Raw genomic sequence first — 26,947 nt, 5'->3', positions numbered from 1 at the left:
AGTTGTATAGGACGCAAGGCCTGAGCACAGAGGAAGGAATCCATGAGTCAAATCCTTGGTATCCAGTCCCTGGTTCGAATCTAGGTCAGTCCCTGGGCCAGTGCAGCAATGGCCAGATGTTTACATGCGCACTCACCGCCACACCATGTGTTTCTCCCAGTAATGGCAGCTAACAATGTATTTAAAACAATACAAATTAAAAACTATAAAAATACATTAATAAAAGTATAAATATAAGGTTTAAAAAGAATGTAACAATTTATAAAGTTAAAACATTAGACATTACAAATATTAAAATTCATAAAAGATTATAAACAAATTTTAAAAACTGCATCATACAGCATTAAAAGCACAACCCTAGTGAGTTTCTAAAAGCTTGATGGCATAAAAATGTTTTGACTGGCTGACTGAATGAGAGCAAGGACCAAAGGACCTAGGGAGGAAGTTACAAAGCTGGGAACAGCCACCAGGAAGGCCCTTGCCTTTGTTTCCACCAAATAAGCCTGAGAAGGTGGTGGTACTGAGAAAAGGGCCTCTAGTCAAAATGATCTTGGTCTCATAAAAAGATCCTTCAAATAATGATCTTTCAAATAACCTGGACACAAGCCATATAGAGCTTTACAGGTCAAAACCTATACTTTGAATTGTGCCACTGGCAGCCGGTGAAGCTGTTACAGCAAGGGAGTTGTGTGTTCTCTGTAACAGGTCCAGTTAACAAACTGCAGCTCTTTCGGCCAGCTCAAGTTTCTGAGCACTTTTCAAAGGCAGCTCCATATAGAGCACATTACAGTAATCCAAATAGGATGTAACCAAGGCATGTAGTAGTTTTAACTATGCAAATGCATTCCTGTTCACTGCTGAAACCTGGTCCTCCAAGCTCAGGGCTGAATCCAGCATTACCCCCAAACTACAAACATGCATTTTGAGAGGGAGTCAAATGTCATCTATCACAGGCTGGATCCCTATTCCCAGATCTATCTTTTGACTGACCAGGAGCACTTCTATCTTGCCTGGATTATGTTTCAGTTTGTTTGCTGTCATCCAGTCCATTACCACTGTCAGACACTGGTTTAGTACGGAAACAGCTGCCTTGGAATTGGGTGGGAAGGAATAATAGAGCTGGATATCATCAAGAAAGGAGCTAAAGATACCATAGTTGATGGCATCAAAAACTTCTGTGAGGTCTAGCAGAACTGACAGGGACTCCCTGTGTCCAGTTCCCTGTGTAGGTCATCAACCGAGGTTGTAAAAAAGCAACAATCCCTTCCCTTACCCATTCAGCCACCCCTTCTCTGCCATTGCCTGCCTTCCTCAGGATGAGAGAATGTGGTTTGCCCAACATCACTCGGTTGTTTCCATGGCTGTGGGGAATCAAACTCTGATGTTCTGGAGTCCTAGTTGCTAGTTATTTTCAGAAACACCTTTTAGAGCCAATTTGACAAGATATTTTTGGTTTTTTATGCTATTCTCTGATCAATTCCCTGAGATTATTTTTCCTTCAAAAAAGGAACAGAAAGTAATAGAAAACTGTTCAACAAGCAACACAATGAGATAACAGTTTCACTCATCAAAAAGAGTGAAACTCTCTTTAACTCTGTAACGAGTAATGGAATGGATTGCTTACTTTTGAAAAGTAACTTTCCAAACTGATTTTAAATCCCAGTTGTTTCCATGGAAGATTTAAACATTTTCTTAACCCTCCAATATCATTGAACTGTTTACTTTGGTGAGGCTATGCACCATTTTGGGTACTTTCTACAGTTTTGTCATCTTCATAGCCTTCTCCCCTGACTGTTTCTGAATATGATAACTAAATACAGATAAAAAACTTAAAGACCTCTTGCAGTCATGCTTACAATGTACAACTTTCAGGCTGACTTGATCTAACATTTAATTTGACCCAATTATCTTTTGGTCTGTGCAAAACCAATCTGTCCTTTAGCATTTACTCTAAACTTGTGCTCTGGTTATGCTTAAATAACAGAACAGTGCAACGAACTTTGGCTCCTTTATTAATAATCTGAGTTTTGAACAAATCCTTTGCTCATGCATGGAGCCCCTTCACTCCACTCTTCAGAATATAAATAAGAAAACTGTGTGGTCTTTATTGAATCACCATTTCCTATTTCATTCAAAAAGGGGAACTGGTTATCAACTTCAGAATAAACCAAATAGTTAACCATGGTTTGATGTGGTTGCATATGATTGCTCAAAGTTGGTTAATGAGATTATCAGGCCTTAATCAGGAATAAATATCACTTGATATTAATCCTCAGCACACCTGAAAATCCTCCTTCATCTCTCAAAGCACTCTATGTAACAAAAGCCAATTTTACAATACTTAGAACAGCACAGTCATTTAATCATAAAACTGTAGCCCTGGAAGGAATCCCAAAGGTAGTTTGTTCCAAACTCCTGTCAAGGCAGAAATTCACAACTAATGCATCCCTGACAGATGCCCATCCAATCTTTGTTTAAAATCTCCAACAAAGTAGAACACACCACCTTCTCAGCCTGACAGTTCTTCTTCTGAGAATCATTTACTGTCAGTCATTCCTTATATTTAGTGTGATTCTTCTTTTTTGTAATTTGTATCCAAATGAGGTCTGATCACAACAGAACAAAGTGGCAACACTATACTTCTGTTGTTGTGGAACAGATTTGTGTTAGCGTTTTGCCCCCACATCAAATTGTTGACCAACTTGTGATCAACTATGTTATTGTTGTGTGCCTTCAAGTCATTTTCAAATTATGGTGACCCTAAGACGGGGGTTTCTGGGGCTGAGAGTGTGTGACTCACTCAAAGTCATCCAGATTTTAATTAATTTCCTTCTGTGAGCCACCTTTGGTCCCACTTCAGGAGAAAGGCTGCAAATCAATAAATCAATCCATCAATAAAGGTCAAGTGAGGAATCAAACCCTTATCTCCAAAGTCCTAGTCCAACACTCAAACCATTACAGCACTAAGACCTAAGACAAAAATTTTAAAAAGCTGAGACCATTCAAGAAACCAGAAATATCTTTCATATTCTCAAAGACTATAACAATATTAGTGGGAAAACCAGCAATCTTGCTTGCCCTTAAAAAGAGAAAGTATGGACATGCATTATATTTTACAGAAACAAGATAGTATTAGAGGTAATGTTCTTTTCTCACTTTGTTTGCCTAGTCTAGCCAAACGTCTGGAAAATAAATGTAATCCATCCTAAAGTAATAGAATCTGTATTTTGTTTCTTACGTTCTCCAGCTTCAAGTGTAACCAAATAAGCACTAAGGTCATCTGTTATTTGACATTGCAGCTTGAATGTGCTGGGAAGGATAAAAGAGATGATTAAGAAAGAAGGTATGGTCTCTAGAATATATCAGTAGCCTTTGTTTTCTTCACAGTGAATATCAGTGCAACTATATCGCCAGTCAGGCAATCAAGATAGGGGACTATGCATGAATTGTTGTCATGCTGACCTTCAATTTGACTCCAGTTTATGGCAGCCCTAAGATGAACCTATTACAGACCTTTCTTGGTAAGATTTATTCAGAGAAGGTTTGCTGTTGCCTTCCTCTTAAGCTGAAAGTATGACATGGTCAGTTACCCAGTGGTTTTCCATGGTTGGGTAGGGTTTTGAACCTTGGTCTCCCAGAATTTTAGTCCGGCACTAAACCATTATGCCACATTGGCTCATTCTCATACATACCCATTGGTAATACCTGGTATGTTGTAGATTCCAGGTGCTGCCTGCAGGGGGTTCCTTTAGCCCCCTCCTCATTGTGTGTTTGTGTGTTTGTGTGTGTGTGTTTGCATGCTTATGCCTTCAAGTTCCCTGTCCACTTATGGTGACCCCATGAATTTCATAGGGATTTCCAAGGCAAGGAATACTCAAGAGATGGGTTTGCCAGTTCCTTCCTCTGAAAAATAACCCACATCACTGGTATTCATTGGTGGTCTCCCTTCCAAGTACTAACTAGGGCTGGCCCTACTTAGCTTTCAAGATCAGACAAGGATCTGGTGTCTTTAAGATATTTAGGCCTACCTCCCCTCGATCATTTGTTCCTAATTATTAGGAAAAAATTAGAAGGGGCAAGTTCTCCCTACAGTACCTAAGCGATAGAACAACTTACTTTTGAATGTTATGAGTTTTTCAGAATTAGGTTTGGCAAATTCATATTAAGAAGGGTTTTGAAATAGGATACGCTTTGGTGGGACTGGATTAGATTGACTCCAAGTGGCCAAATGGTTCAGCAACAATTGTTAAACCCCTTTCTGCACTGGCAGACTGGGTTATGTATATTGGTTTTCTTTACTAAAAGAGATGCCGTTCCCAGTGGGAAATGACTAAAACCTGGACATTCTTGCCTCCCAGGTTTTTCCATCCCTGGGTTTATTTACACTGACCAAAAAATTCTGCCTCACCTTTTCTGCAATGACCCCACACCAGCCTGTTAATGCAATGCACTAACAAATGCTGTTAGTGTGTGACATTGAGTCTAACCAGCCACACATTTCCCCCTGGCGGCGGACTCACTTTGTTCCACTGTTTTTTGCCTTTGCAGAATGCATCAGCCTATCAACCTATCAGCCAATAGCTGTTACTGTTTGCTTGTCAGTCTGTTACTGTTTGCTTGTTAGTTTGTGCTGAAAACTCTAGTATTTGTAGGAATATCTTTTTTAAAAAATATTGGCTGCAATTCTAGATCAGCTACTTAGTTACATAACTACCGTACCTTAGCTACACAGCTAAGTTGCATCTCCCCTCCCAGTGCACCAGTCTGAACTTACTTGGCAGCAGCCACTGCAAGCGATGAGGTTCTGTTCTCTCTTTGACCAAAATGCTGATGTTTCCACTGCCTTCTTGATAGCAGGATTCCTGTCATAATTCCTCCTTACCTCAGAGATCACTCAAGGGAGAGGAGTAGAAGCATCAGCCTGCTGTATCCTGACTGAGAGAAAATCAGTCCCCCATCATTTGCAATGGCTGCTGACCAGTAAAGTGAGATTGGGGACTTGCAATCCCTATGTATTCCTTACTCTACTGAATACGTAGGGATCGTGACTATGAACCACTTACAAATATATAACTGGGTTACACATAAAGTGATAATGAATTCCATTTCCATTTAAATTAAGGCATCATTCACACTAGTGTTTTTTGTAACAAGTAGATCCAGGGAAATTTGATGATGCAATACCGAATCAAAGTTTCCATTATGTTTACCACGATCTCTGTGGCAATTTAACTCTGATGAAGTTCACATTACCATTTTTATTGATTTAAAATGGAGCCACCATTTCGATCAATCTCGGGGGGGGGGGGGGGGGGGGGGTTACACTGTCATTCAAATGATGTGCATCTATGTCACTCTGTTTGGCCAACCCCCCAACCCTCTCTCGAGGAAGGCAATGGCAAGCCCCAGAACAACCCTTAACAAGCAACCCTGGGATAGGTTAGACTTGGGGGGAGTCACACTCTCTCAGTCAAGAAACACCCATGGGTTTAATTGTGGGGTTTAAATGCAATATAATATGCAAGAGCTTTTGTTTGCACCAACTTGGGAGCAGAGTCTGTTGTGGTTTTATTTATTTGGAAATAGGAAAAATGACCCCTAACCTACAGTGCAACTGTTAGGGTTTTTCTTCTAAATGTCAAGCAAATCATGTGCACCTTTGTCATATTGATGATGGGAGTATTTAAAGGTGTTGTCTACTGTGGCCATGAAATAGCAAATATGTGCATAAGCTGTCAAAGTGTTTTTTTAAAAAAATTAAAACATCATCTAATGATGTTCCCAGGAGAACCCCCTCCCTGGCTTTGGTGAGTTCTGGACTGGGAATTAGACATCAGTGCAGATAAGGGACTGATGGGCAGAAAAGAAAAGAAATTCAGGCTGTCCAAAGTTTTTCACTCCCACAACCGAGTGCCAAGAGGAAAAACAATGGTGCTTGCCTGGCAGGAGAGAGCACATTATCTACCCGCTGCACATTAACCCCTCCCTCCTGGATGCCCCAAATGGAATTGGGAATAAGATCCCATTGGCGGCACCCCAATAAAACCCAGTGTTTTGGAAAAGAAACAGGGACATTCCAGTTCCCGAAAGAACCAGATTAAGGGGGATTTGCCCTGCCCCCCTTGAATTCGGGGCAGGAAAAACCGGCGCAAGTGTGAACAACCTACTTTTTAAACCAGTTTGCAAACCAATTCATAATGCAGCATGAATGGCCCCTAAATTTCAAGTATAACATGGCTATACATCATACACAGGCACACACATCTTAAAAACAACTTTACAAATCATAACAAACAACATTTAACAAATAGGAATGCTATAAGATCTAAGATCTAAGAAATCTTCTATGTGGGCTAAGTATCAACAGAAACAGACCAGACACAGAATATCCCTCTTAACAAATGACCATTTTAACAAATTTCTCTAAAGCTGATCTTGTTTGTGGAATTAGCTACATGTTCTCTTCTCTGAAAACAGCTTTTCTTGTTTTGTGTCAGAGGCACATAGCCAGTGATACAAAAGGCTGACCGCCATAGCTCATTCCCTAGTTGCAACCTCTTTGCAAAATACAAACTGTACCACAGTGAGTGTAACAGCTGACGGAGGTCATTGCAATGCTCATGTTATATAGTGCATACAGATTCATGGGACTGTCTGCTTCTTCCTGAGTGCATGCCGCAGAAGCAAATTGATCCTCCAGTGTTCATGTACCCAGAACCTCACCATTAGTAATGACAAGCTATTTATCATCATCATTTCTTTTTAAAATGAGGTCAGCATCTGACAGAGACCTAAACAACTCAACCTTGTTCTGCCAGTTTCCAGAGAAATGGAATTGCATTTGATGGCAATTTTGGAAAATGGCTGCTTTAGCTTTCAGAGGGTAAATCAACTGTGTTCCAGTTTCCACACCTTTTAGCAATATAAATAGCCAAACCACGTTTTTATTTCAAAACGTGAAATAGATTGGCTTATCTGTCCCACTATAATAGAAATATCTAATCTACCAGCTAGCCAATTCATGACATATGAGTGTTGACCTGAACAACCTTACAGTCGCTGATCCTGTAAATAGCTCAGCTGATAGTAATTAAAAGGTATAGAAAATACTTAAATTAACTGATTAGAATGTCTAGTGAACAAAACACAGAGGTGACCAGATGTAGCTCTTTACAGCCTGTTGCTCTTTACAGCCTGGAATAAATGTAATCTCTGAAAGCAGAGAACTGATGTAATTAGAACTCATTTTCTCATTCATTTCTTCACCCCTCACTTCATCAGGGATCTTGTTAAAACTTGGCTGATCTCTGGGATGGAGAAATGGCATGGCAGTGAATATGATTGCCCCAGAGCATCCAACCTTACAGAGTGGAGCCTAGCAAGACCCTGTTTTACTAGGGAGCTGGCAGTGGTGAAACAAGTGGGTCAGAGACTAGAACAATAATGATGGAAGACTGGGTCAGAACAAGCACAGGTTAGAGCTCACTGGAAGGCCTATGCTATGGTGGTGTCAGCAATAAGAATTTTTTCAGTGTTGCCCAGTAAATCTGTCTCAAGTGATCAGGGACCTTTTACATTCTACCCCGCAAGAGCAACATGCAGACCAGTCAACAGCCCACTGCAAAGAATGTGTTCCATACCTTTCAGATAAAATTACTCATATCCACTCAGACTTAAATGTTGTAGTTGTGAATTTGGCTCCTGGTTGTCCCGTGTCATTGGATAAATTTTAGCCTGTGCAACAGAGGATATGGATAGGATCCTCGGAGATGTGAGAGCCACCACATATATACTTAGCTGTGTCCTTCCTGGCTCCTATAAGCAGCTAGAGGGGGACTGGCTGAGTGGCTAAGAAGAGTAGTGAATGCCTCAGTGTAACAAAACAAGTTTCCATCCTGCTTAAAAGAGGTAGCAGTAAAGCCATAGTGAAAAAATGAATGCCACCATACTGGGCAATCATCAGCCAGTCTACAATATCCCATTATTGTACAAGGTTCTAGAGCATGTGAGGGTCTCCTAGTTCCAGGGATTCTTGGATGAAATGGATTATCTACATCCATTTAAATCTTTCTTGAGACCTGGCTATGAGATGGAAACAACTTTGGTCGCCTTGAAGGATGACCTACACAGAGAACTGGACAGGGGAAATACATCTCTGTAATTCTGCTGGCTTTCGGTGGCTTTTGATACCATTGACTTGGAAGCATCATTTTGCAGTGGTTCTGTTCCTTCTTGGAGGGGCAGAATCAGAAGGTGGTGCTGAGGGATGCCTGTTTGACTCCATTGGCCTATGGGATCCCTCAGGGCATGCGGCTATCCCCTTTGCTATTTAATGTCTACATGAAATGTTTGAAGAGCTCACCCAGAGATTGGGGTTTGGGGTCTCTAGTGTGCAGATGATACCCAATTCTATGTCTCTTTCCCACCTAACTCCAAGGAAGCTGTTTCTGTACTAAATCAGTGTCTGCTGTCAAGTAACTATCTGGATGAGGGTGAACAAATTGAAACATAATCCAGACACTACAAAGGTGTTCCTTCAGTCGTAGGACAGATCAGAGAATATTAACCCACCCCAAAAATGTCAGATTCAGAGCTTGGATGTATTCCTATACTCAGATCTGAGCTTGGATCCCCAGATTTCAACAGTGGTCAGAAATGCATTTACACAATTAAAATGTGAGAAATCAGATCTTGTTACAGTGTCATACATTTTGATTCCATTCTGTTTGGATTACTGTAATGCACTCTACATGGGGATGCCTTTGGAAACTGTTTAGAAACTTCTGCAGATCCAAAATGTGCTCTGGAGCTGTTCTTTAGTGACTTTCATACTTGAGATAATGTGGTGAAACGTTCCATTACACTGAATGTCTGCACACCACTAGTGAGATAAACTACAGTGATAATGACCACTTGAGAGCAGTATTGATGGCTGTACTTGGGACATGAATTTGAGGATTTGCTTCAGTTTTCTCCAGTCTACCTCACTCCCAATGTGTTGGATCACAATTACCATATTGCCCAGTCAAACATGTTGTACTGATTTGGGATTAAGGGAGTTGTATTCCAACACACCAGGAGGACAGCACAAGTGACAGATGCCTCTTCTTTTCCTTAGAGCTTCTGGTTCAGCATATCCAGACCTTAAGGCAAGGGTGATCAGCAGAGAGAGTGATTTTGCATAGATGTTTAAAATAGACATTTCCTGCTGTAATTGTGCATGTTGTTATTGTGTGCCTTCAGATGGTTTCCAATTTATAGTGACCCTAATGTTAATCTATCATGGGGTTTTCATGGCAAGATTTGTTCAGATGAAGTTTGCCCTTGCCTTCCTCTGAGGCTGAGAAAGTGTGACCTACCAAAGGTCACTCAGTGGATTTCCATGGCTGAGTAGGTAGGCAGTAGTACATCTACATTATAGAAATAATAAGGTTTGGCACCACTTTAAGTGCTGTAGCACTATCCTATGGAATCCTGGGATTTGTAGTTCTACAAGGTCTTTAGCTCTCTCTGTGAAAGAGTGCTGGTTCCTCACAAAACTAACAATCCCAGGATTCTGTAGAATGGAGCTACAGCAGTTAAAAACAGTGTTATTATTTCTACTGTATAGATGCACCCATAATGCAGTGCTCAAACCACAACACGCTGTGTCACATAACTGTACATACATTTTTAGTATTTCTGTTTTTGAAAGAAAATTCACTGCATCACAGACAGGAATAAATAGCTCCTTTGGTAGTTCTTAGTTTTCAAATTTATACACTGCTATTCATCATGGGATTTAATTTGCAGAAAAGGGTTTCACTGTGTGGTATATCTGTCTTCACTGAACCTCTAATTAAAATCCCAATAGAAAATTGAATTGGACTGAAAAATTTGCCCAAGTTCCATACCTGAGACATTTAATCCTCAGTGGTCAATACTAATAAAGAATATGTTGCTCATTGTATATATTTTTCTACCTCTGCTCTGCTTTGTAAAACTACTGATACATCTGCACTTTCATCCCAGTTGAACTATTGTGGGTCCATGCTATAGAGAATCCTAGGATTTGTAATTTGGCAAGGTCTTTAAAATGTTCTGTAAACAGGACCTAGAACTCGCTAGCACAGAATTTAACTGAACTACAAACCCCAAGATTCCATACAGCAGAGTCATGCCCATTACAGTAAGATCAAATCATTATAATTCTGCAATGTGAATTCACCTTAAGTGTTTTTCTTAAACATCTACTCAAAACCACCACAGAAAGGGAATACAGTACAGCACAGAAGGCTGGAATGTGGTATAGAAATACACTGATCTCTTCAATCTCCTTAACTCCTGCAGTGTGTAGGATGCAAAGATCACACATCTTTCATTATCAGAAAAAGTAGGAAAGAAGCACCACCCATCAGGACTGGCCCAGAATATTTTGCTGCCTGAGGCAAAGGGGGTTGGACTAGATGGACCTCGTGGTCTCTTCCAACTCTACGATTCTGATTCTAAGAAGTTCCTTCTAATATTCAGTTGAAATCTACTCTTTTTAAACTTCAAACAATTAGACCAGGTCCAACCCTCTGGGGCAGGAGATACTGGGTCTCTTCTCCCTTGAGGTATTTAAAGGATATGATCATGTCATCCCTCAGTCTTCTCTTCACCAATCACTCATGCTTTTTCTTCCCCCACTGTGGACTAGCCCTACGAAGCAGTAAGAAAAGTGGAAAAAAGTACACTCAGCATCTTGCCAACTATTCTGAGCTGTGCCATGAGCTAGGGAGTCCCTCATTCAGATCTCACCTCAATCATAAATTAGCTGGGTGAACTTACACAGGTCACTGTATTTTAGCCTATGGCTCTCATATACAACAGAAGATGACAACTATGGCCTGACTTAATAAGGTTGTCAGCATTAGTGAGATAAAGTAGCTGAAATGCTTGGAATGCTTGTGATCCAGCTACAGCAGAGCTAATGCCATTGCAGCATCTCCAGAACTGTAAACAACTTTAAAGTGCTCAGCAAAATAATGCAGAAATGAAAGAGAAAGCACTGTAACCATGAATAGACAGTCCCATAACATCCCTGGCAACATCATTATCACTGACCAACAGCTGGTTTGTTACACTGAGCCCCGCTTCAGATTCTGCCAATATAACCCTCAGGATTCAGTTACTTACAAAAACAGTCTCTGTTAAGCTAATACCGTGAAAATTTATATTGATAATCCAGTTGAGGATGTGTACACAATGTGTGGAATGTCAAACCAATGTAAGGTGTCACAGGGATAGTACTTTTTAATCCCCAATGTTTGGAAAGGTGTATCATCCTCCCCGCGCCACCCAACACTTTAGTGAAAAGTATTGATGTACTTCAAGCTTGTTGAAGTATATCAATACTTTTAACTAACATGAAGAAGGGTACTATCCACTGATTTGGTGAAGCTGTAAGCAGCTGTTCACAGAAAGGCTCAGCCTCACTCCATCAAGGAATGTTATCAGGACAATACACACCAGATCAGCTTTAACATTAGGCACAATATCTTATATTATTATTACCCAGAAAAGCAAACCTTTTGTGCCAGGCAGCAGATATGGGTGTCATAAAAAGTGAGTAGCTGTTAATTATTCTGTTCATTCATGCTGTGTTTTTTACTTCTAAAACCAGGAAGAGATTTTTTTTGTCATCTGGGACAAACTAACTTGGCTGGCTGGGGGTATTGTGTACTTTGACTTGGATGAGAGTCGGATCCACTGCTGCTGTGCCTAAAGAAGCAAAATACTTTGAATTTTCCCTGAAAGACTAAAAGTGCATCAGGTGTTAAATTATAGGCAAATACAATTTGTGACCTGGCACATTCCTGATCATGGGGCATCAGGTTTAGCTTCCAGTTCTGTAGTTTTGTGGAGCATGAACCAACAGGAACTAACCTTTATTCTAAACTAAAATGTTTTTGATCACTGAATTATATTTCAGTTACCGAATTATAGTGGATTTGGGGGAGGGATCTCCACATTTTCTCTCTGTTTTCTCTAAGGCTGCACCCACACTGCAGAAAGAATGCAGTTTTATACTAGTTTAACTGCCATGGCTCAATGCTATGGAATTCTGGGAATTGTAATTTGTCTTGGTACTAGAGCTCTCTGACAGAGAAGATTAAATGTCTCACAAAAGTGCAACTCCCACAATTCCCCAACATTGAGCCATGGCAGTTAAAGTCATGTCAATTTGGATTATTTCTGCAGTGCATATGCAGCCTAAGATAAGACAAAATGTGAACAAAAAGCCTATGACTAGAAGCCACACTAAAATAATGCACATATTCCAATTGCGGTACTGTGTTATATAGAGACCAAATACTTTTGTTCAGGATATCATCTATTATTTATGTAATATTCAGATGATGTAACTGGGTGTGTGAATGTATGGCAGCAATCCTTGAAAGGCTGACAGCAAACCACCAGGGAAGCACTACTTCAGGTTTTATAGGTTATCAGGATGTCATTCCTAATTGTGTACAGTACTGAAGGTGAGCCATCCATTCTCTTGGAGAAATTCTGCCCATGACACTTTCAAGGACAAATTGCCCTTAGGGAGTTAGATAGCATTGTACAGCTCAGAAAAGGAGCTCTCTGTTAATTTTTACATACTTTTTTAAGAAATAAAGATTGGCAAAAACTGAAATTATAGATACTTCTCAGTTTCTGGCAAGTCATTGAGAGCCCTTTCACAATTATAACACTATGGTCCCACTTTAACTGCTGTGTCAATATTGAAATGCTGCTGTTCATAATTTAGTGAGGCACCACAACTCTCTGGCTGAGAATTTTAAATGCCTTCCCTAAACTTCAAATCCCAAGATACCATCAGATGGAACCATAGCGGTTAAAGTGGAATCATGCTGCTATAACTATGTAGTGTGAAAGGGGCGCCAGCATCTGTTGTTGCTGGAAAGGAAAAAGCAAAAAATAATGAAGGTGGATTTGGATCTGATACAGCTAAGTACTTCTAATGCTTTTATATTCATAAGCATGGGTACACAATCCAGGGCACTTAACACAGATTGAAGTTATGTCCTGTCAATGAGGAATCCTGAAATTTTCAGTACACATATTTTTTTTTAAATGCATGATTTACAATGCAATCCTTTATATGCCTAATCGGACATAAGGCCATTTTGCTCCACATAAGAATCTATAGCAGGGATGTGAACCTCTATGGCCTGTGGATGCAGCTGCTCCCCTTTAATCTCCAATCAGAGATAAGAGGGTATTTGAAACACTTTAAAATTAAAATAACCTCCACCCCATGAATCTAAGAAAGTAGACTCAATTCTTCAAAAGCTCATGCTACCAGCTTCTTTCTTTCAGTTAGTCTCAAAGGTGCTACAAGATCCCTTTGCATTGCCGAACTATGGTTTGCAGGCAGGAAAATTGTTGCATGGTGCTGAGATTTTGCTGGCAGGAACGTTGTTACATGGAACTGAGCTGTGTTTTAGAAGACAAGGAAACTGCTGCCCTGGAGCTTACTTCTGAGTAAACATATAACATCTGGTTCTGTCCACTTTGGCTTTGGCCCTGGCCACTACTGGAATATGATCTAAAATTTAAATTTGGCTCCTAGGGTGACAAAGGTTACCTTGTGTATGAGATTGTAAGCTGAAGCAAGGACATTAACTACATCTACACTGGAGAAAAGATCTGTTTTGATACGACTTTAACTATTATGGTACAATGCTATGGAATTATGAGCTCTGGATGCCACAAACTACAATTCCTGCAATTCCATAGCACTGAACCATGACAGTGCAGATGCAACCATTCTTGCTGTGTCATTATTTCATCAAACTGACATTCCCCCCCCCCCCTTTATTCTCTCAGTTAATGCCAAAACCATTTTATATCAGATTAAAGCATCTTTTAACTAGCTGACAAATTAGGGAATCCTAGCCTTTCTCTTACATTATTATTACCCAGAAAGGCAAACATTTTAAGTTTGTGGAAAACACCACATATTCTTTATATAAAACAAGTGGGGGTAATATGAGCTATTTTTCTCATTCTCTGATTATGACTATAAATATCACAGAATAAATGTTTGTGTGTGTGTGTGTTAGATTCTGTTACAAACATCTGCTTAAACTGTGGAAAGTGACAGGTTAGTACAGGTAGAATATTTTACATAGAAGATTCAGATCATTCTAATCTTCCAGGACAGTTATACGTCATGCCATTAAGAAAAAATTACTGACCACCTGGCCATTTTACTTAAGATATTTATTTGCCTCTGTAAAATAGTTGCCCAGTGAGCTCCCCTGCCTACTTTTCATAGGGCACAAAACAAGCTGTTATGTGCAGATTATTAGCTCATGTAGCAGATAGGTTTTAGCTAATTCCCAGTCTTGATGACTAAAGTACAGCCAACAGAGTCTGGCATCTATGGAGCTGTTCACATGGTCAACAGGTTCAATTTAAAGTTAAGCTGCCCCCCCCCCCAAAATTATATTAAATCCCATTTGTAATCAAACTGTATGCTAAGATTTTAGAAGCCAGCTCACATAGTTACTTTATTTTGAAGTCTGATGTTAAATTTTAATCAACATTCTCTTTAAGCTTCTTAGCCATTCATGTAAGCAAACAATTTTAAGCATGTCAGCTGGCCCAGAGAGAATTTTCTTGCTGCTAAGACCCTGAGCATAGTAAAGCTACAGTAGATTAAAAATACTAACATCTTTCTGAGAGTCAGGTCATGATCACCACTGGATAGCTGGCTGGCTCTAAAATAAACAGGTATACCACAACATCTGCCTGTCCTGATACTCTCAACAAGAGACCACTGTCAGGACATATTACAGAGGAACAGATTATTTCCCATTGGCAAGTGGTCTTGAGAAGCCTGTGTTTTATCACCCAACATATACAGAAAGCAGAATTAGACTCAGAAGGAGGAGGCTTGAAAATAGTGGTTAGGTGCACCAACAACTAAAGATATGCAGAGGACCCCATACTACTCTTAGCCTTCTGATTTCTTGACAACTTTCTTCATTTTTATTAATGATGGAACCAAGATTCAGAAATTTAAAAAAATATTTTGGTATCTTGATTGCCAAGTTTATATGTATGTAAATAACCTATGGAAATTTAAGATATTCAAGTCTAGTCCTGCTTCTGCACTTCCTTCCTTAATTTTCATCAATAATAGTCCCAAGTGTTTCCTATTTTATGCAGGTAGTATGGGGCCTCTGCATGTCTTAAATTGCCACAGGTTATTTGCATAAATATAAAATTGGTAATTAGGATACGAAAATATTTAAAAGATTTTCTGGACCTTGGTTCCATCATTAATAAAAATGAAGAAAGTAGTCAAGAAATCAGAAGGCTAAGAGCCAGTGTGATAGCAAGTGGTTTGAGTGTTAGACTCTGACTCTGGACATCACGTTCGAATCCCCACTCAGCCATGGAAACCCACTCTCTCAGCCTGAGAGGAAGGCAAAGGCTCAGAACAAATCTTGCCAAGAAAAACCCATTATTGGTTTGCATTAGGGTTGCCATAAGTCAGAAAGGACTTGAAGGCACACAACAAAACTTGGAAAGGCAACTATGGAGTAACTAGATAAATCCATTAAGTATAAAGTTATATTTTATAGTCAAAATTATCCATGCCAGACTGAGGAATCCAAATGTACAGCTGTGAATTGTTGTGATGGCAACAGAAAAAATATTGGTGAAATGAAGAGCTGGTGATCACTGGGGTCTGGAGATTGTGGTCATGGGAGAAAAAATGCAGTCTTTTTCAAACAAGCAATTGGTAAGTAGAGGGGGAAAGAATAAGAGATGGAGGCAATGCAAAAATGTATTATAGCAGACCACTCAGCATCTTCTTCTTTTAACCACTTGTATTATTTTCTCATGATGCACTGAATGTATTCTGCAGTTCTGACATCACAAATTGTAGATAGAAAATAAGACTGGAAGTCAAAGCACACTTTCAGTATACATCTGATCTTCAAAGCTTTATACCAAAATATCAAAAGAGTTTAGCAAACTCAATAGCTGTTTTCATCTTTGAATGTTCTTTGTCATAGAGAACTAGGATATATGATAATAGCACAGTATTGCACTTTGAAAAATAAAGTTACTCCATTCATGTGTAGTGTTTAAAAAGCTGATTGTTGGAGGGTGTGGGAGGCTACAGAGAGGCAAGGAGGAATGTTTGAAAAACAGTAAGTTACCGCACACATGGCACTTTGCCTAGAGATCTCAGCAAGAGAGTTGAACATGGCTGGTTTCAATGTAAGACAAGTAAAACCAAGGTTGTCTTTCTACAGTATGGTAAGAAGCCCAATTCATTTATTAAAATGCTTCTTATCTTACCTTACAGCCAAAAATCTCAGGACAGGAAATAGCCAATGAAACACTTAGAAAACAATTTAAACAGTTCACAACAATTCAGTGTACTTAGAGTTAATCCCACAGCCCAACAGACCAATTCTACAATTTTATATAATTATATAATAGATATTATATATTTCTATAATATATAATAATTATACAAATATAATATATACTTTGAATAAGCATTACATCATTTATTATTGCTGTAGACTGTATGGTAACTTTCTGTATATATGCAGGCTCTCATGTAAAAGGTACTAAGAGACCATCCCTCAGCAGAATGTATCAAGAAGCCCCCACAGGTAAGGGACATGCATTAAACACTCTAATAATGCTCCCCATGCTGGCAATAATCTGTCAAGTCTTTTCTGCTTTTGAAAACATGAAAATAACAAATACATAAAGATTTGCTGTGTTTTGTGAGTCAGATGATTGGTCCATATAGTTTACTACATGTTAACACATGTGTTCTATTATTCTCCTATTCCCATAGCAAGATCTAGGAAGGATTCTTTTTAAGAAGTAAATATGGCGTAGTAGTCTGAGCGATGGACTACAACTCTGGATACTAGCCTTCAATTCCTCATTTGGCCATGGAAACCCACTGGGTAACCTTGGGTGAGCCACACACTCTCGGCCTCAGAAAACCAGGCAATAATTTCCCCTTAGCATCGCCAAAAGTGGGAACAACTTGAAGAACCACCACCACCACCACCACAACAATTTTATTTCAGGTTCTTTTTGCAATAATTTACCAAAAATAGCTAGTTTCTTCATATTCAGGCTGGAAAGAATGTGAAGCTGTTTTAAAGTAAAAGTGGCAGAAACTGAAGTGAAGGCATAGGCACACTAGGGTTGCCAGGAATGCCCTTTATGTGAAGGCTGGAAAATGAGTCCCTTATGTAAACTGACAAAGCACCAAAAACAACAACAATAAAAAACATATTCTATGGTGTGGAAGTAACGAGAGAAACAGATTTTTTTATAAATAAAACCAAGTTTAAGATTCAGGTTACTCTGAATTTCAAAGAGAGGTGTCAAACATTATTTTACTTTTTAAAAAATTGATTCAGATTGTTGTAGGATTGCTGAAACATGCCCAAAAATAAGGATTTCCATAAAGCGAACCTCATGTAGCCTATGTTTGGAAAATGTAGGCAGTATGTTAATTTTACCAAGAAACATATGACTACACTAACCGAAATCACTACTTTTATTTGGTGTTTAGGCAGAACACATTCTTGTTAGTGACAACTTTTTGACTGTCAACCCTTGAAATCGGTTCTAGTCCTACTATGTTTGGTTTCAACTACAATGAAGCGAGGCAAAAAAAAAAAAAAAAAAAAAACCACCAAAACTCCAAAAACCCACAGATTTTCCTAGTTTTTTGGCAAGAATTGATTCCGAAGCGTGTTCTACAAGTGGGAACGAAGGATCTGAATTGAACAGTACTAGCAGGGAGGGACTAAAGGCAGAGGGGGTTGGCAGAGGGCTGTTTACCATCCCGCTTCAGTTTTCCCCACTCTCAGCACTGCCTTTGTGCTTTGCAGTGTGACCTATGGGTGCAAGAGAGAGAGAGAGAGAATATGCAATCCATTGTATTTGCAACTACCTGCAATTACTCGAGCAGTGAGCCAGGCAAGCGGACCAAATACAGCTCAGAGGGATAGGTAATTGCAAAACCAATGGAGTGCATATTCTGTCAATTTTTAATATATATATATATATATACATACATACAGAGGTACCCCGGGTTACGAAATTAATTCATTCCGCCGCCGCTTTCGTAACCCGAAATACTTCGCAAGCCGAAAAACCCATAGGCGCTAATGGGGAAAAGCCGCGATTTCGTGTGAAATAGCGCCGAAAAGCACCAAAAAATTTTTCGTAACCCGAAAAAACCTTCGTAACCCGGAACAGTTTTTTTAAATGGATTTTTTTCGTAACCCGGAAATTTTGTAAGGCGGCGCATTCGTATCCCAGGGTACCACTGTATATATATATATAGAGAGAGAGAGAGAGAGAGAGAGGAGGTGACTGAGGGAGTTGGGCTTCCTGCCAGAGAAAGAGGCTGAGGCAGGCGCTATGGCTTTGCCTTGGAACCCCCCTCCTCACCCATTCTCCCCACAGGGATTACCTTCAATTTTAGTGATGGTGAGGACGGGGCCATTACAGATGCTGATCAGGGCAACTTTAACAAATGGAGCCTTCTTCTGACCCTCAGCAACCCAGGCTGCTCAAGGGGAAAATTGTGTGCTTGACACACTCAGGGAGCAGCCTGGGTTGCTGAGGGTCAGAAGAAGGTTCCAGTTGTTAAAGTTGCCCTGATCAGCAATGGCCCCTTCCTCACCATCATTAAAATGGAAGGTAACCCCTGTGGGGAGAATGGGTGAGAAGGGGGGTTCCAAGGCCAAGCTATAGCGCCTGCCTCAGCCTCTTTCTCTGGCAGGAAGCCCAACTCCTTCAGTCACCTCCTCCTCCTTTCCCAGGATAGGTCCTACATTTCAACCTCCCTTCCAGGAGGAATCCCTAGAAGCATGACATTTATATTTGGAGCAGGACTAAGAAACATAGCTTCCATCATCCCCTCCACCCTCTACATGTTTTATAAGTTATTGCTTGCGTCATCGATGACACATAGATGATTGTCATGCATTCTGAAGTGGCACAACCTAGTGGGAACGACAATCATGTCAAAAAAGAAGCAAATACATGAAAAGATCTGCTTTCATAGTGGGAACAACACCTCAACTAGAATCGATTCACTGACCCGGAGTGAAAACAAATCGCAAACCGGTTTAAATATAATTGGGAATGTAAGTCCTCTCTAGACAAGATTCACTAAGATGTAAATGTGACAGTTGAAGCAAGATAAAACTGATATGACTGTGCAGTGTAGATGCACTATAAGAGATTTTTCCATCCCAAATTCTGACAATATCATACCTCAAGGAGCCCGGAGAAAGCCACCAAATGCATACATTATTTCTAGTAGCCGATATGAAAGTGAAATCTACATATTACAGAAGAAAACGACACAAGCTTTACAGTGGTCAGCTCATTTTATATTTCAGAATGCATCTGACTTCTGTCTTTACAAGTTTTGCATTTTCATCCATTTTGTTCTTTCTCCTCTACACATAACTCACAGAAGTGAGCAGGAAACTCCCTCCAAAATCACACCTGAGCAAATACAAGAAAGAAAGATCAGCACTCAGAAATACTTATTTAAGTTAATTGCAAGTATACCTTCAGAACAGAGCCATCATGATGCAGTAATCTGAGTGTTGGGACTAGGAATCTGGGAGATCAGAGACTCTTTCACATTACATTGCTATATATACACTAGGATTCCACTTCAATTGGCATGGCAACATCCTATGGAATCCTGGGATTTGCAGTTTAGGAAGCAGAATTTACAATTCTTATGCAGTTAAAATAAATGGCAATTAAAGTGGAATCCTAGCATCATACCTGTGTAGAGTAAAAGAGCCCCAGGATTTGAGTCCCTTCTCAAGCTCAGAAACCTCTGGATAACCTTGGGTAAGCTGCACAAGCTCAGCCTCAAATGAAAGTACGTACCGTAAATAAATCTTGCAAGAAAACCCTAGCATAGGGTGGCCACAAGTCGGAGTCATTTGAAGGCATATCTCCTTCAGAATAACATAAAAGAACTTCCAGGCATGGAAGTAACTCCTAATCCTTCTGAGCCCTTGCATTATATTGAGATAATCCTTACACTGAGATGGATCTGCAGTCCCCCCTAAAATATTTAACGGAGCCATACTCTCTGAAATAAAAGGATGATGGCTCTGGAGACCAGTGTTTGAATCCCCATGTGTGGCCAGGTCACATTTTATTAGTCTCAGGGGAAGACAATGGCAAACCTTCACTGAGTAAATCTTGCTAAGAAAACCCTATGATAGGTTTCTGTTTTCTTGTTGTTAGCTGCCCTTGAGTTAATTCCAAGTCATGGTGACCTTGTAGATGAGACCTCTCCAATAATCCCTATCCTCTGCCCTTCTAAGGCCCTGCAAATTTATGCCCATGACCTCCCTGATTGAGCCTATCCATCTGGCACACGGTCTTCCTCTCCTTTTTCTACCCTCTACCTTTCCTAGCATTACTGTATTCTTTTCTAGCAATCCATGCCTTCTCATGATGTGGCCAAAATACGACAGCCTTGGTTTCTGCATCTTGGCTTCCAGGGGTATTTCAGGCTGGATCTGTTCTTGTATTTGTCTTTTTGGTTTTCCAGGGTATCCTCAGCTGTCTTCTCTACTATCTTAGGATCAATGTACAGGATAAACTATACATCTGAAAAATCCTTCTCAATGAACGCTTACACAACAATGTTGTAACTCTTCAAGATGCACATCTTAAATATTTTTAAGCTTTCTTCCTGTTGTACTACAGCAGTTTGCTTTTTGGAGAGACACTCCATCATATGAGGTTTTGCCTGTGAGATCAAGTAGCATAGATTAAAAACAGGAATAACATCTTGGTAAGAATTGCACTACAGATACAACCTGCATTTTTCTTGGAAAACTTGAATTTAGGGGTCCTTGCAACTAGGTACAAAAAAAAAACCCCATCTAAGCCCAAATGCATCTGAGGAAGTAGACTGAAGTCTAGGAAAGCTCCTGCTGCCAACTTTTTTCTTTCAACGAGTCTCAAAGGTGCCACAAGATCTCTCAAATACTGATTCTAGACTAACAGGGCTATATCTTTGAATAAGCCCATTGTGGTTGTTATGAAGGGATTAAAAGGGCCTGTTAGGAACCAGTGAGTTTTTGCACTCCATTAACTTCCCTCCTCCTTTTGTGTGTGTGTTTATGTAACCTCCTGGAGAAGGCCATGTGCTGCCCAGAGAGAGACACAACACACAACAAGCTCCGCCTTCCCCAGAGTCCCCTCCCATTTAAACCCACAGCAAAAAGAAGCGGGGTGTGTTTTTGTGTGTGATGACAAAAACAAGGCTGAAGGAGCTTCCTTAAACCGAGGTTCCTCCTCCTCTTTTCTCCTTCTCTTCCCTTTTTCTCCTTCCTCCTCCTTCTCTGGGCCTAGAGCTTTTTGTTTTTCTCCTCAGCTTCTTCCCCTCTCACACACAAACACACACACACACACGGGATGGTTGTGTTGTTGTGGTTGCGCCCCACCAGGGCGAAGGCACCTATAAAATGCTAATAACTTTATCTGAGGGGAAGAAGAGAAGAAAGAAAAGAGGGGAGAGAGGAGGAGAGAAAGAGGGAAGAAAGAAGGAAGAAAAGGGGAAGAGAGGAAGGAAAGAGAAGGAAGGGGGAAGAGGGAAGAAGAAAGAGGAAGGAGTGAAAGAAAGGAGGAAGGAAGAGAGAAGAGCGGAAGGAGTGAAAGAAAGGAGGAGGGAAGGAGGACGAAGAAAGGTGGAAGAGAGGGAACAGAGGTGAAGAAAGAGAAGGGGAAGAGAGGAAGGAGTGAAAGCAAGGAGGGAAGGAAGAAGAGAAGAAGTGAAAGAAAGGAAAGGAGCAAGAAAGAAAGGGGGAAGAGAGGAAGGACTGAAAGAAAGGAGGAGGAAGAAAGAAAGAAAGAAAGGGGGAAAGGAGCGAACGAAAGAGGGAGGAGTAAAAAGGTGGAAGAAAAGGAGGAGGGGTAAACAAAGAGAGGGAGGGAGGGAGAAAAGAGGAAGGACTGAAAGAAAGGAGGGAAGGGGAAAGGAAAGAAAGGTGGAAGAGAGGGAGGAGGAGGGGTAAAGAAAGAGGAGGAGGAGGAGGAGGGGGCCCAGTCCTCCTTTGGGCGGGCTCCTGATGCAGCAGCGTTTGGCGTCGAGGAGGACGAGGGCCCTGAGGGGACAGGAGCCCAGGATGGGGCGCCGCTTCCTCGCTCCCCCTTCCTCCCCCGAAGCCTGGCTGCTGCTCGGGGGCCTGGCCTAGCCCTCCGGGAGGGAAGATTGGCAATGGCAATGGCGGCGTCCGGCAGCAGCAGCAGCAGCAGCAGCCCCGTGGGCGCCAAGAGGAGCGCCGGCCCTCCTGCTCGGCCCTTCCCTCCGCAGATGGACCCCCGGCGGAGGCAGGCAGCGCTCTCCTTCCTCAGCAACATCTCCCTGGACGGGAGGCCGGTGCTGCTGCCGGAGGAGGAGGAGGAGGAGGAGAAGGAGAAGGAGGGCGAGCGGGAAAGGCACGCCGTCCTCCCTTCTCCCCCTCCGCTGCCTCAGCCACAGGATGGGGCCTCCGACCCTCCTCTCGGGGAGCAGGAGGAGCAGGAGGACGACGAAGACGCCTTCGCCAGCCCTGGGCAAGCGGCGACGGCGGGCCTCGGCCTCCCCTTCCCTCTCCCCCCTCCATCCTCTGGTTCCTGCTCTGCTACTCCTTCTAGTAGGGGCCGCCTCAACTCCTTCTCTCAGGGAATCCTCAGCCCCGTCCCCTCCGCCTCCGCCTCCTTCGCCCGGGCAGCGCCCCCCCAGGGCTATGGCTGCCTCGAACAGGGACAGGGGGCCCCCGCAGCCACCGCCGCCTTCGAGCTCCAGAGGTCCAGGTGAGTGGAGGGCAAGGGTCCTCAGCCCCTTCAGAGGGGAAGAGGGGAAGGACTCCGTTGGGGCAGTGAGCGAAAACCGCTCTGCACATGCTCAGAGGCACTGCTCCTGGCTGTGGGGGCACTCCCTTTAAGGCCTGGGTAGGGTTCTGGGGTAAGGGATCAGCTCCAGCCCTGTTGGGGTTGTGAGGTTACCACTCTGCACATGCTCAGAGGCACTGTCTGCAGGGGTACTTCCACTAAGGCCTGGCCAAGGTTCTGGGGTTAGAGATGTTATGGGATTGCCACAGAAAGGATGTTGTGTGGTAGTGAGAGGGAAATCACTCTGCACATGCTCAGAGGCACTCCTGTCTGTGGGGATATTTTCAAGGTCTGGCTAAGGTTCTGGGGTCAGAAGCCAGGGCCAGGTGATCTCAAATCCAGCCCTTTGTCAACCCTGTTGGGGTTGTGAGATTGCCGCAGACGTATGTGGTGTGGCAGTGAGGGAGAATCACTCTACACATGCTCAGAGACACTCCTCCTGTCTGTGGGAGTATTTCCATTAAGGCTTGGGGTCAGAGATCAGGAGCGGAAGAGAGCTCATGCCCAGTCCTTTGTGAAACAGGGTCCAACCCTGTTAGACTAATGTTTATTTATATAGCGCCATAAATTTCCTAGCATCCTAGAGTTGGAAGAGACCGCAAGGGCCCCCCAGTCCAACCCTATTCTGCCATGCAGGAACTCTCAATCAAAGCACCCCCATTGACAGATGGCCATCCAGCCTCTGTTTAAAAGCCTCCAAAGAAGGAGATTTGCAACATGGCACTTTACAGGCGTCATCAAAACAGCATATAACCTGCCAGTGGTGCACAATCTAAAAGTCATAAAATGTCAACTATCCAAATATAAGTCTTTAATTCGGATTTAAAACTAGCAAGGGAAGAGATGTTGTGAGATTGTGGATGTGACAGGGTTCAAGGCTGCTTGTGTGGATGTGTCTGTGTGGCGAAGGGAGGTGGCTGCGCATATGCCACAATTTCTGACTAGAATTAAGATTTTGAACCCTCTGGTAAATCCTAGCACTCCTTCAGTAACAGAAGGAAATGACAGTACTTTCCCATAGGGAAACCATTCTTGTCCATAGGGAACCATTGCAGAGTATTTGTCCACAGGGAAGCACTGGGCAGTACTTGCACATATTAGGAATTACTTGCCCATAGGGAAACATTGGGGAATGCTTACCCATAGGGAAACATAGGATGTTTCCCTATGGGCAAGTGTTCACCCATGTTTCCCTATGGGCAAGTATTCTCCAATGATTCCCCATGGGCAAGTGTGGTTTCCCCATGGGCAAATACTGTTGTTTGTTTTAATATGTATACCTTGAAGGAAAACACCTTTGCTGAGTTAAGAAGTGCTAGGGTTTAGCAGGGGGTTCAAAATCTGAACTCTGGTCAGAAACTATGGATAAAGAGATCAGGAGAGCAAGTGCTCAAAATAACAGAACAGGGGTTAGTAATTATTCATTAGTACTCTTTAATAATAGGGCTGTGTTTAAAATTGGGGGGTGATTTTCTGTCCCCTGCTCTCAGTCATTTCATATCTTTGCATATAGGTTTGACACACCTATATATGCAGATATACACCTGTATATGAGCCAGCGTGGTATAGAGGCTTGAGCATTGGACTAGGACAGACCTGTGTTCAAATCCCTGCTCAGCCATGAAAACCAACTGGATGACCTTGGACAAGTCACATTCTGTTAGCCTCAGAGGGTGGCAGTGGCACACACCCACACATCCTCCAAAGAAACTTGCCAACACAACCCTGTGATAAGGCCATCATAAGTCAGAAATGACCTGAAGACACAACAACAACATACACCTAGATACACCTGTGCATACATCTATACCTCTATCTAATCAGGCTGGTAACGTAGTACCGAATTAAAGAGAAATTTAAGTAAACCAATAGTACAAATCTGAAATGTTTTTGTGAGGTATGACTATTGTTTTCCTGGCATGTACAAAGTGTAGAACATTGTGTACTACTGGCTGGAATGTAAATTGTAAGGGACCAGATTGTGTTAACTCTTCCTTCCCTGCAAAACCTGGAATAGTTTGTTGGACTACATCTCTCAGACTCAGCTAACCAGCATGGCTGGGGAATTACCCATTCTGAGTGTTGGATTCTGGAAGTTTTAGACCAAAAAAGTAACTTTTCTCAAGTTTGGTTCTGTATAACACCCAGCATGTTGCTGATAGTAGTATATAAATGTTAAACAACAAGTTAAATTACTAAGTTTAGACTCAGTCCTGGAGTTTACCTGCTTACTGTGCCTCTGTCTGGTGCAGTTGATTTTAGTTGGGAACCAGATTGTTTCATTAATTTCTTATTTGGGTCTTTATTTATCTTAAATAGCCATAGCAATAGCCTTTCTGGAAAGAATGGAAGCTTATCTGAGAAATTAACCAGTATGTACTCTGTTTGGAAACTCCTTCACATTTTTGAACTTCTGGAAATGAAAATGTCTTAAATATTTTAGAGCACTGTGTAGCAAGAAGCAGCATGAAAGCAGAACACACATACTGACCTCACAATGTGCTTAGCCATGGGGAAAGTTGCTGCTCCTTATTTGCAGACAGGTTCTAGTGATATGTAAGCAAACAGGGTTCACCGAATTAAGTTGGTTATGTGAGGACAGCTTCATAAACAAGCCAAATCTTTGAACTTGTTCTCTAAAGTATCTAGGTTTTCACCATTTCCTTTTTCCCCACCATGAATGTTTGTAACCACTACCCCCTGGAAATACTGTCCCCATTGATCCCCATTTTCACGGGGATCCATTCTGGACCTTCCCGTAAAAACAGAAAATCGCTGATATTCAAGCCCCATTGGCTTGAATGGTGGTGCATGCCTGTGGGCATGCGTCCCATTTTGGCCCCCTCCATTTGCTGCCCACGAACGGGCGAAGGACGCGGATTCCAAGTCTATGAAAATGGAGCAGTGACTATAATACCTTACTGTGCTTCCTAGACTCATTGGAGAGCATGCTTTTTAACAGTTGACTCTGTGTGCCAGCATTGTGATGTCTGTTGAGGTGGTGTACATATTTATATTTGTTTCTTTTGTTTATAGCCCAGCTTTTGCTCCCAAAGATAACTAATAATAAGAAAAGTCAGTTATGTTAATTAAAAGTGGATTGTGCTACAACCAATTTGAGTCCCTCAAAGAGCAAACCATCTTGCTTGAGGCCTGCCTGAATAAAACTGTTGGCCTGCAGGTAGAAAAATAGCAGAGAGGAAACTGGACCCTATTTGTCTCCCCACCATGACTTATCAAAGCCTGAACTGGAACATTTCTTTGCAGCATAGTAATACTTTACTGTTTGAGCAAGCTTTTTGAAGCTGGACATATTTTAATATGAATTTTAGTGGGATATTTCATATTTATGTTTTAGTGTCCTAGTTGCTGTTATAAATCATTTTTAAATGAATGCCACTCCAATTATGTACACACTTCACTTAGTAGAAGTGCTTTTGAACACAGTGACACTTAATTCTGAGGAGGGCTAGATAGCATTGCTCTGTATGTGAAACCAAAAACTGTTGGAAATATTGGGGAGGAGAAGTAATGATCACTCCTCCATCTGGAAAAATAAAGACCTTTTTAGAATAAGGAACCACACAAAAACTGCTTGGGCTGAACGTTCCTGATGGAAATATGGGCCTTTTCCATTGGCTTAGTTTTGTTTTTATTTTCAGGAATAAATATGCACCCACTTTAAAATAAATAATGTAGGAATATATCTTCTTCTGGCAGGATAAAATCTTTTTGTATGAGTATCTGAAAAGCATCTTTTTTTAAAAAAAAATCTCTTGGTGCTAGAAGTAGATACCTGAGATAACCAGCACAGTGTAGTGGTATGAATATTGAACTAGGGCTCCAGGAAACCAGAGTTTGAATTGCCACTCAGCCATGGAAACCTACTGGGTATCCTTAGGTAACTCACACTCTCTCAGCCTTGGATGAGGTCACTAGCAAACCTCTTCTGAATAAACCTTGCTTAGAATATATTCACCATAAATCG

At 41.5% G+C, this 26,947-nt stretch overlaps 1 protein-coding gene across 1 annotated transcript; it reads left to right on the top strand.

Moving 5' to 3' along the window:
* The first annotated feature begins 22,030 nt into the window (after nucleotides 1–22,030).
* Nucleotides 22,031–23,590, top strand: LOC121917267 (CDK5 and ABL1 enzyme substrate 1-like). The gene has a single exon (XM_042443050.1). The coding sequence runs from the start codon at nucleotides 22,304–22,306 to the stop codon at nucleotides 22,883–22,885; it is 582 nt and encodes a 193-aa protein (XP_042298984.1). The 5' UTR covers nucleotides 22,031–22,303; the 3' UTR covers nucleotides 22,886–23,590.
* Nucleotides 23,591–26,947: the final 3,357 nt, after the last annotated feature.

The sequence above is a fragment of the Sceloporus undulatus genome, unplaced genomic scaffold (assembly GCF_019175285.1).
Source record: "Sceloporus undulatus isolate JIND9_A2432 ecotype Alabama unplaced genomic scaffold, SceUnd_v1.1 scaffold_14, whole genome shotgun sequence".
In the NCBI taxonomy this organism is placed as follows: Eukaryota; Metazoa; Chordata; class Lepidosauria; order Squamata; family Phrynosomatidae; genus Sceloporus; species Sceloporus undulatus.
This window is presented reverse-complemented; position numbering and strand designations above follow the sequence as displayed.